We start from the raw sequence: 10,754 nt of genomic DNA, 5'->3' as shown, positions 1-10,754 counted from the left end.
CATTTAGGTTGTGGGAATTCGGATAAAAACTTCATAACCATCATTAAACACTACTGGGAATGTTTTTTTGTTTTTATTAAAAAATATATATTATTGGGGTCTTTAAAATATATTCCACCTTCCTCCAAGTCATTTTTCAGCCTTTGTGACAGTAAAACTGGATTTAGTTGATTAAAAAGGCATTTGCAACAGTGTTTTTTACCAAAACGGATGAAGGACTCACTTCTTCTGCAGTTAATTCCTTTGCCTCCTCCAGGAGCAGTTCTGGCGTTCGGTCCTCTTCCACAACCACTACAGTTTCCTGTCTGCCAGCGGCTTCGAGGTGGACGAGGACGCGCAGACGCAGTCGGAGAAGGAGAAGCAGGAGCTGCTCATGAAGATGTTTGCTGTAAGTAAATCCTGTGGTTTCCATGAGGAGCCATGACGTTTATAATTGATGTCATGACTGAAGGGTCAGAGGTCACAGCTCTGAATCCATTCCATTGAGGCAGTGTTTCTCAAATGGTGGGGCGCACCCCCTGTGGGGGGGCTGTGCGGTGGCAGGGCAGGCACTGGACAGCATGGGGATCATTCCGTAATGAGTTAAACAGTTGGCTGGAAAACACCGTCAGCCCATTAAGAATCAGTCACTGAAAAGGACAAACCCCGAGCCGCCGAGCATCTCTGCCTGGTGTGTTCACTGAGCTCCGGACATCAAAACAAAGCAATTATCAGAGAAAATGTCAAACACCAGAACAACCGATCAATTATAAGGATTGTTTTAATTGTGTCGACATTTTTGTTTTTGAAACTGCTTTGAAGCGAAAACAACATTGTAGAGTACTGGCTGAGTGTCTGTTTGGGTTGGTAGGCAAAGGTCCAGAGCTCAGTGAACTCACCAGGGCCCAGGGTTCTGTCACTCTTGTCATTGCCTCTGTCTGAGATCTTAAGGAAATAAAGGAAGTGGTGCATGAGACGGAATTGAGGCGTCTGAGCAACTCCACTAATAAATCAATAGCTTTTGGTGAGCGTTTCTTTTGCTGTGTTTGTGAGACGTCAGAGTAAACTGTTGGTCATGGCCGACAATAAAGAGACTTCAAACAGATCAACTCTCAGCGTCTGAGTGCGGGAAAGAGAGAGGAACGCAACACCATCATTATCTCGATATTAGGAAAAGGAATGCCCGTTTCGGCTTCCATAGTACGCAACTCTGATATCCACATACATTGAGCGGGAAATATTTTATGAAGCGTCAAGAGTCACAATGGAAAAAAACAAGGATGAAAAGAAGCACCGAGAGAGACGGAGAAACTAAGACACCTGAAACCGTCCCGAAAGTGAAGATGAGGAAATATGACGAGGTGCATGCAGTGCTTGATTCAGTGACTGTGGTGGAAAACCCCGCGATGAAAAGCTCTGCACTGCAAACGTTGCTCATTGAAGCAATTAATCCTGATTATACCATGGTCCGGGTGAATACTCGATTCTGATTGGTTGCTGGGTGTGCATTAAAAAGTGATAATGCACAGTGATAACGCACACCTAAAAAAGAAGTTCCGGTCACACAGACCAAACGTTCGATATCACTGCGCAGGCTTCTTTAAAACACATTTTTCCTTCATCGTCTGGACAAAACAAGCAGTAATGGATAAACTTTCTCTCTGAACTGATGCTTTATTTAACTTATTGTAACGACCAGCATTTATATTCCTCTCCTTTTGTAAGGTAAATTAATATTGACAAATTAGTCAACCCTCAACCCCATAATGTTCAGCCTAATGCACACTTCTTCGGGTATTATCCCATACGTACCTCATTTTCATGAAAAATCGCACTTACATTGTTTGAGTTCTACTTGTTTTGTAGGTTGTGTTTTATATATTTTGTTCATGAGTTAATCTTAATGTTGCCACATTTTCAGCATTTAGTGCAATTTTAATTTATTATGCATAATTTCTGTTGGTATCAAATGATCCAATTTGTCAGCTGAAAATTTTCGGAGTTTATATAGATAATACAATTGAATTTTTGAAATTACAGGCAAATGTGTCTATTGCCTCTTTCATATTCTAAAAAAAAACAGTGTTTTGTTTAAAAATGAGTTGATCAATGTAATTATACTTATCTGTATGAAATGGTTCAACAGTCAGCCAAAAATGAGTTTACATAATTACAATATTTTTAAATTATGGTCAAATGTATAATTTTTTTTCTTTTCTATTCATAAAAAATGATGATAAAGTTATCAATTGTTTATAAGTTGATCCATGTTTTTTCCGTTTTACATTCTTTAATGATAATGATGATACAGTTTTGTAGAAATACTTTTAATTTGTGCAACTTGACCAATGATAGTTGCAGCAGTGCGGGGTGGGGGGGTAAGTTCTTTAGGGGGGTAATTGAGAAGCACTGCATTAAGGTAATGACAAACAGGCCTTTTCTTTACCTTTACCATCAAGAGTCCAGATCAAAGCTGAAAGGGAGTGGGCGGGGCTTCATGCTGTGGCGGTTTCTGACAAAAGGCCGTCTCTTTTCAGCTGTCCTGTAGGCTGGAGAGAGAGTTTCGCTGTGTGGAGCTGGCGGAGCTAATGACCCAGAACGTGGTGACTTTGGCCATCCGCTACGCGTCCCGGTCCAGACGTATGGCGCTCGCCCAGAGACTCAGTGAGATCGCCATGGAAAAAGCGGTCCAGAGTCAGCAGGAGGAGCCAGAGGAGCAGGAGGAAGATCTGCAGTATTGCAGCGTCAGGCGCTCCTCTGAGTAATGTCCCTGCACATCTCCTGCTCAGTAATCAACCAGAAGTCCAGTCTGCAGAGTCTGTTTAGGAAAATGTTTTGGATGGAAGGGTTTTCTGGTGGAATGAATCCAGGATTTTGGAGGAGACTGGAGCTCAAACGTATCTGTCCCTTCCTTCTCTGGGACAGGTTTGGAGAGGCTGGGCTCGCCGGAGGACGGCGTGTTTCCAGACACGCTCAGGAGGAGGAACCAGAGAAGAACGGGCCGCAGGAGTCAGAGGAGGAGGCTCAAACAAGTCAGTGCATCTTTCTCTGACCTTTAGCCAAAAAGAAGCACAGAAGAGAAACAGAGTTTGATGGAATCACTTTCTTCTCAAGATCACATCTTCTAAATGAAGAATTTACTTTTGAATAAATATGAAAACGATTTTAGGATTCAGACTGGACACATTTGGTTTGCTTAAAGTGAACCAGAGTTAGTTTTGAATTACTGGACTGAACTCAGAACCTTTCCTTTGCTTTACAGACGTAAATCCTTTTGCCAAAGAGGCCGTCTCACCTGTGAAGCAGTCTGTAACACCTGGTGAGTGACGGCCAGCCACCCATATGTATCTGCTGCTCCTTTGTTCTGATGAAGATCGGTCTGTGACAGTAAAGCTGATGTTTCCTCAGCTTCTCTGGGCTCCACGTTCTCTTTGACACGTTCTTCATTTTGTGAATGTTAAGTTAGAGGTTTCCTCTGGTTCATTCAGCCAGAATCAGATCTACACTTTTCCTACTAAAGTAACTTTTTCTCTTTTTTTTCTTCTTCAGTTGGTAAAGTGGCTCGAGCCAATCCTTTCAAAGTAAGTCATTTTTCTCCACTTTAGTTTTCACATTTGATTTTCAGTTGATCTGACATAAATCTAAACTATAGATGTAACGATTCTTCAAGAATCTGTAAAAAAAAATTGATTCAAACTCGTCAACTTATTCATCAGTGCAGAAAATTCCTTTCTTTCCGTCTGAAGTCTCTTCTCTTTTTTGGTTCCGCGCTTGTTGCTCTCATAAGAAGCTCCCGGTCCTCACCTGTTGCTCATCACACAATGACGTTCTTGAGGAGTTCAGGTTACTCAGACTCGCAAAGCCAAATTTAGGATCCCAGAAATAAACGGGATGAAAACATCTGGTCACAGTTCAGTTGAAAATTGTGGTGGAAACTCAGTGTCTGTTCACCTACAAACCAGCAGGAGTCCTCTTGCTTCTTCTTTAGCTAAGACCAAAGAGCTTTCAAAGGACACCAGAGGCATAGACCTGTCCTCTCTAACTTTTTTAAGTGGAAGTATTTGCAGAAATTAGCAGCTGCTTAAAATGTCAAATTTCTAAATGAAAACTTTATTTGTGTTTTTGATTTTAAATTTTAACCTCATTTTAAATCCCAGTTTCTCAGTGATTTGGAGATGTTTCTGACAGAGATTTTTCATTATAAATGTTGGGACTTTGAGTAGCTTTGAGTCTTTTTGAAGAGCTGACGCTGCAGCAAAAGCTTTTGATCAGGTTTAGAACCGTCCCAGCAGTGTTCCTTTGTCGTCTGTGTGAGAAAACCTCTGAAGCGAGTGGGTGTTTCCAGGTTTCTGCCACTGGAAAGTCATCTGTGTCCGCTCAGCCGCGAGCAGCCAACATCCTGGACAACATGACCTCCAGCAGGAAGTCGACGCCGCTCAGCGGGCCAGCAGCAAAGACCAGCAAAAGCCCTGTTCTGAAACCGCTAGCGCCCCGCCCAAAGACAAAGGTGCCAGAACGCGTCAGAAAATTCAGAACGCCACGGGCGCTTGAAGACAGAGAACATGGTCACCTGTGATTCTCCGTTTCCTTTGCAGACTCAGTCCACCCTGCTGCAGATGGCTTCCTCTAAGGCCAAGAAGGCAGAGGAGGACAAAGAGCCAGATCTGCAGAAACAAGCTGAAGCTCCGCCTCCTGTTTCAGAAAACCAACGGTAGATAAAGCACCTGAACTGGACGTTTGGAGTGAATGAGAGGCATAACTTTGTTCCCTTTCGTGTGACTGCAGGCCAAAGACAGGCTTTCAGCTGTGGCTGGAGGAGAACAGGAAGAGCATCACTGCAGACAGTCCAGACCTGGATGAGACGGAGGTCATCAGGGAGGCCATGGGCCGCTTCAGGGTGCTGTCGGCAGAGGAGCGGCTGGTGAGGCGCCACATCTCACACATTTGACCCAAATGGTCAGAATCTCAACCCCGAGAACAGAAATGCAGTCAAAGGAGGATCTAAAAACACTTGACCTCACGTGTCAAAGTCGAGCCCCGGGGGCGGAGCCAGCCCGCCGGGTGCAGTGTTTTCCACGCTATAAGGCGCAATTTTAATTAGGAGGTCTATTTCTGTACTAACCCAAACACAAGGCACACCGTATCATAAGGTGCAAAAAAAAAGGTAACGGAAGCAAAACAGTCAGTTTAGTTCAATTTTATTCCACTATTTAACAAACCACTTTTTTTAATCAGTGTTCCCCCTCAAAACATCGTTGGTGTTTGAATTAAACAGCTGTGTAATTCCATGACCAAACATGCCGGTTCCCTCTCATTGTTGGAGTCGGTCTCATTGCCAGGCGCTTGTTCAGCAATGATGCCGGCGGCTTTAGTGAAAGCTCAGACAGTTACAGCAGATCTGTGGCCCAGGTGTCAACAATCCTCACATATGGAGTCGTAACTGGCCCGGCTCTGCCTCCCAGGAAAAGTGTCTGCGCTGTCTGTCATTCACCACTCCCACGAATAGGGCTGCCACAAAGGATTATTTTAATAGTCGGCTAATCTCTGATTATTTTTCCGATTAGTCGATTAATGGGGTCATGTGTCGACTGGTAATGTAATGCTACACGTGTCAACATAGCTCTGGACTTCTAGGTGAGTTCACTAGTTCACTTCTGGGACTTGTAACCAGTTTTCACATCGCTCCATGACGCCGCGGCAGGTCCGTACCGACACACAGCCCTCTGTCTGCGTAGTGAATGTTTCAAAATCCGCTCTTCTGCCCGAACAACATGATCACGGCGCGGAATATGAATGACGTCTTGGCTGGTTCATTTCCAGCGTAAATTCATATTCCGTGCCACCCTCGCTGCGTTTGGTTCGAAGAACTCTGGTTTCTGAAATGTTCACCTTGCAGACAAAGACACTGTGGACACGGATCTGCTGCAGATCTTCTGGTTCATCTCCATACAGCTCATTGATGACAGCCGCACACCATCTATTTAAACCCCTAAAACTGCAGTGGTGGAGCTAGCTGTGTTTACGCTAATGTTAGCTTAGCTTAGCTAGCCGAAGCTTTCTCATGATCGTACTCCGTCACAACGTGCTTCCTCTTCAGGTGTTCATGCATCACCGTAGTGCTGTTGTGGAACACAAGCACTTGTAGATATTGCACTAAACACTTCTTTTTATTTTTCTTATGTTTGCCATATTTTCAAGCTCCGTTGGTGTGTTGTTATGGTAACCTAGCCTCCTCAGAACTTCCTGTGATATCACTACTGACCAGACTGCACGTGTGTGTCAGACAATAGCAGAACCGACAGTAGAAAGAGCGTACCGTAGTTTTGAGATCAAAACAAAGGAAAAAAGACATTTCGACTAGCAAATTAGTTGTCAACCATATTAATAGTTGATGTAGTCGCGACTAATTGACTAATCGACAAAGTGAAAGTTAAGAGCTCCAAGTGAGGCTCTGCTGGCACCAGGAACCTTTTCTTTTAAGGTCTGAAGGGGGACCTCGTGCAGCGTGATCAAACATTATCTAGCAGGACTGAATCCGAGTGATCTGCACCGTCAGCGAACACACTGGAAAAACGTGTCAAAAGTTTGGCTGGATCTCTGTGCGCCGAGCAGCTACGGGGAGCACGGACTTTCAAAATCAGACATGCACTTCATTGTAGTTTCACCTGTGAGTTCACCTGTGAGTTTCAGCACATGACTCAGCTTCATGATCATCTCCTGAAAGAACACAGGAACGCTGCCAGACTAATCATCCGCCTGCTTTAGAGTCTTCAGTAAATGTTTCCCCTGTTTTGCCCGTGCCCTGAGGTGTGTTTGGGGTTTTGGCCCCCTGTGTGATTGAGTTGGACAGCCCTGTTTTACTCCAAAGAGGATCAGAATATCTCTAAGGATTTTATGAAGTACATTCTGTCAGCTTTCAGAATCAATGACTGTCGGACAAAAACATTTTATTCCTTTTTCTGAACAAAACAAGGGACTTGTGGGTCGGATTACTTCTAACATACAAGCAAAGAAGTCGATAAAGTCTCACTCCAATCATCTTTGGATCTATGTTCATGTTGTCCCCTGTGGTCTTTTAAGGAGTAGATCTGTTCTGTTTACTTGGACATAGTTTCTGCAGAGCGGCAGGAGTTGATTAGAAATTGCCTTCTGAGTTGTGTGACGTGGTGTGATCCTGCCAACACTTCCCATCATTTCTTTGTTTACACTCTCCTGCTAGCTTACAGCCCCTCACACCTTCAACCTAACATTAGCAGTGCAACAAAAATATGAGCAAAATCGAAGCTGTCGGTTCTGATCCAGATTCCAGCTCAGACGAGGAAAACAAAGAAGTTCATGGATCTGTTTGTCTGTAAGTGGATGATCAGAATGGAGCGGAGCAGATAATTATATTGGACAGAAAATCTCAGCAGAAAACAGCTAAAAGAACTGGAGCCGTTTGGTGATCATTCAGGTGAGACGCTGGATTTAGTAGGAAGTCACCTGGTGGTCATGCAGATGAAGAGCAGAGGTGGAGAAAGTGTTGTCGTAGCCTCAGCTGTTCAGAGCAGCTCTGTGTCATTTTCATTGAAATAATTCTGCAAACATTTAGTAAACACCCTGTTCTGGTTGATAAACTTCTGCTTCCAAAGCCATTTCTCCTGGCTGCACCGATCCGGTTATCTACGGTGAGTGGATGAGGAGTGAAATGGAAGCTGCGACACGTGTGGTCCTCTCATGAAGGGTCTGCAGGCTCCTGACCCTGCATACATCAAGACCCTCAGACGCCACACAAAGACAACAGGAAGTGGGAGTGAGGGGAGGAGGGTGGGGGCGTCTGTTGCCTAGGAACCCGTGATGCAAGCTTTAAAAGTGGGAGCCCAAGGCATTGATCTTGTAAAATAAATGCGAGTTACTGGCATTTAGCATGTTCGGGGGCATAATTTCTCTCTGTAGTTTTTGGAGCAGCAGGATGTGGCTTATATTTGATTTATACGTTATATGCATGAATTTCAAAGTAAAAGCACTTAATGAGGGGACGGGAGATTCATTGCAATAAGCTTTTTCTAAATGTAAATAAGACATCTAGATTAGAAATAAACACTAGCTCTTTAATATATCCAACTTTAATGTTAATTAAATCTTAAATTAAATGAGACGACAATTTATTCATAACCAAATATATGAAATGTGCTGTCATGTAATTCATTTTAACCTGTAATTATTAAATTAATCTAGTCTCATATAATTGCAGTGAAAAGGCTCATTTTGAGGTATTTTGTTTATTTCTTTATCTCCTGTGATGCCCATCTTGCATTTCCTTTGCTCCCCCTAGTGATGGAATTGCGCATACCACACACAAAGTTGTCCACAAAAACATTTCAGATATTTTTTTAGGTTGTTATGGGTGTTTGAGGGGCTGGTCCGAATGTGGAAGAGGGCCAGATCTATCAGAGTTATCCAGCTGTGCTGTTTAGATCCAGATTCCAGCTCAGACGAGGAAAGCAAGGATGTTCGTGGATCTGTTTGTCTGTAAGTGGATGATCAGAATGGAGCGGAGCAGGGGCCCGTTCCAAGAAGCAGGTTCAACAAATTTAGAGTTCGAACCTGAACTTAGAGTCACTGGACTCTAAATTCTCAAACTCAGGGTTTTCGGTTCCAGAACAGCTGAAAATGTTTGATTCAATCAACTTGAAGTTGTCAGAACCAGAATCAGGTGTGAGCGTCGCGACCATAAAAAGCCCTGATCAATGGAGCAAAGACAGCACGATTCACCATGGCAACGGGGACAAACATCTGAGTTACGTACTTCCGGCGGCTGAAATTGATAAGTTCATTCAAGCAAATGCGACTATAGGAGAACATTTTCATCAAGAAAAGCAACACAGCTGCAGCGGTAGAACAGAGAGAAAATATCTGCAGTTATTTGAATCATTTCTAATAATGAATAAATAATGTCAGGAAGGTTATTTTGTCTCTTGTTGAGTAAGGAATGGTTTTTGATCTGTTACTAATTTAACCAGAAATCACCGTAATCGCATGAATGACCAGTTTTGGTAAACCCCCCCCCCACCTACACACGGATATCACTGCACGCTACAAAGAAACTGTAGCTGCCTGGAATATGTTAAAAAAGCATTTATTTCATTTTAATTCTCAAGACTTAAAACATATTCGCCGAATTCTTTTTTTTAAGCGTAAAAACAATTGCCGTAGCCGGGAATCGAACTCGCAAAATCCGCATAGGGAGGCAGCGTTGCTGACAACCGAGCTAATGTTTGACGCAAAGGCTAGACGGTAGATGAGTTCAGAGGCTTTCCCGGTGGTTGATATTCCATAATTTCTATTGTTAAGGGTTTAAAATAAGGAAAAGAAAACTGTATTTTTTAATAGCGAGTCCCTGGAAAAACTCACTATTTATAATATCGCTGAAATAAAAATGAATTGGGAAACTCCAGTCAGTCGACTCGTGTCCTCCAAATCCTCTACCGACGTAAATAACATTTCCTCTGGATTAATCAGCCTCCTCTCTACATGATCCTCTATGAATGAACATGTCATTTTGGTTTCTGAGTGGTGAAAACGTGACGTCTCTAATGTGAATGTTCTCTAAATGTTAATGATGAACTCATATTTGATCATCTTTCACTTTAAAAAGGGGCGGAGACCACAGAGAACTCTAAGTTTCCTGAAGAAAACCTGCTACCGACCAGGTTTCGTTCACAGACTCAGTTACCATAGTGATTGATTCTGAGTTCAGCTTAACCCGCTTCTTGGAACGTGCTTGGTTTAACCCACTTTCATAGGTTTAAGTTATCTCTCTTTCTGAAACCAGAAACTCAGAGTTTTACTGAATTTGGAGTTCACGAACTCAGAGTTCCAACAAAACCTGCTTCTTGGAACGGGCCCCTGGACGACTGTGGCCCACCTGTTGTAGCATCACAAACCTGAGCTTTTTTAAACCGCTGGTTTTTATCTGCTTCTGATCCAACATAATTTCAATAAAAAGAAAAAAACACTCAAAAACACAGTTTTAATCTAAGATTTTTTATTTTTGTCCATAATGAGAAAACAAGAACATTTAAAAACTATTTTTATTTTAGTGAATCTTTAGAGTGAAGTCCACAGTGTCGGAACTTTGAAACATGCTCATGGATTTAGATTCTGAATTTTTTGATTCTGTTTAAGCATACATTTATTTCACATTTAACCCTTTAACACCCGGGGCCCCTTTAAAGAAGAAGATTTAAAAAAAAAATCACTTCAAACCTGCACTCAGAGTTGACTGACTCAGAGTTCAAACTCAGTTTTCAGTTTCAGAACATTTGAAAAGAGTTGATTCAAACAACTCTGAACTGTTGGACTCAGAATCAGGTGTGAACGTTGTGACTAAGGATGTAACGATTCTTCAAGAATCGGTAAAAAAACTATTCAAATTCATCAACATGTTCATTGATGCAGAAAATAAAAAAATCAATTTGACAGCTCTCCATGCAGGCGGACCTGTGAGTGTGTGTGCTTACACACCGGCCGCACAATCAAGCGGACACTGAAAGAAAAGTCAATGCAAACTCGTGCGCACCAGAATTCCTGGCCTCCACGCACGTGACCACACGGAGCGCACGTGAGCGCACGTTGCTACGCAGCTCTTTAAGTCGAGTCACGAGCTCTACGCACAAATTGGGCGCGCACTGAGTGCACGCTGAATGTTCAGCCCGGTTTAAGGTGCTTACAGACATGCGCTCAGCAGGTGTATCCACACCAGAGCAGAGCGCTCACACGGGTATCAGCAGGAG

General features: G+C 43.0%; 1 protein-coding gene across 1 annotated transcript in view; it reads left to right on the top strand.

Annotated features, from left to right (window-relative positions):
• wdhd1 (WD repeat and HMG-box DNA binding protein 1) overlaps positions 1–10,754 on the top strand; it is a gene marked incomplete at its 5' end in the record, with an annotated part of 41,740 nt that overhangs the window by 28,358 nt on the left and 2,628 nt on the right. Inside the window, 8 exon segments of the mRNA XM_024261202.1 lie at positions 257–388; positions 2,517–2,740; positions 2,905–3,011; positions 3,242–3,298; positions 3,529–3,560; positions 4,325–4,486; positions 4,575–4,690; positions 4,765–4,900. Coding sequence (XP_024116970.1) covers positions 257–388; positions 2,517–2,740; positions 2,905–3,011; positions 3,242–3,298; positions 3,529–3,560; positions 4,325–4,486; positions 4,575–4,690; positions 4,765–4,900 — 966 coding nt within the window.

This window comes from Oryzias melastigma, unplaced genomic scaffold, assembly GCF_002922805.2.
Source record: "Oryzias melastigma strain HK-1 unplaced genomic scaffold, ASM292280v2 sc00184, whole genome shotgun sequence".
Lineage (NCBI taxonomy): Eukaryota > Metazoa > Chordata > Actinopteri > Beloniformes > Adrianichthyidae > Oryzias > Oryzias melastigma.
This window is presented reverse-complemented; position numbering and strand designations above follow the sequence as displayed.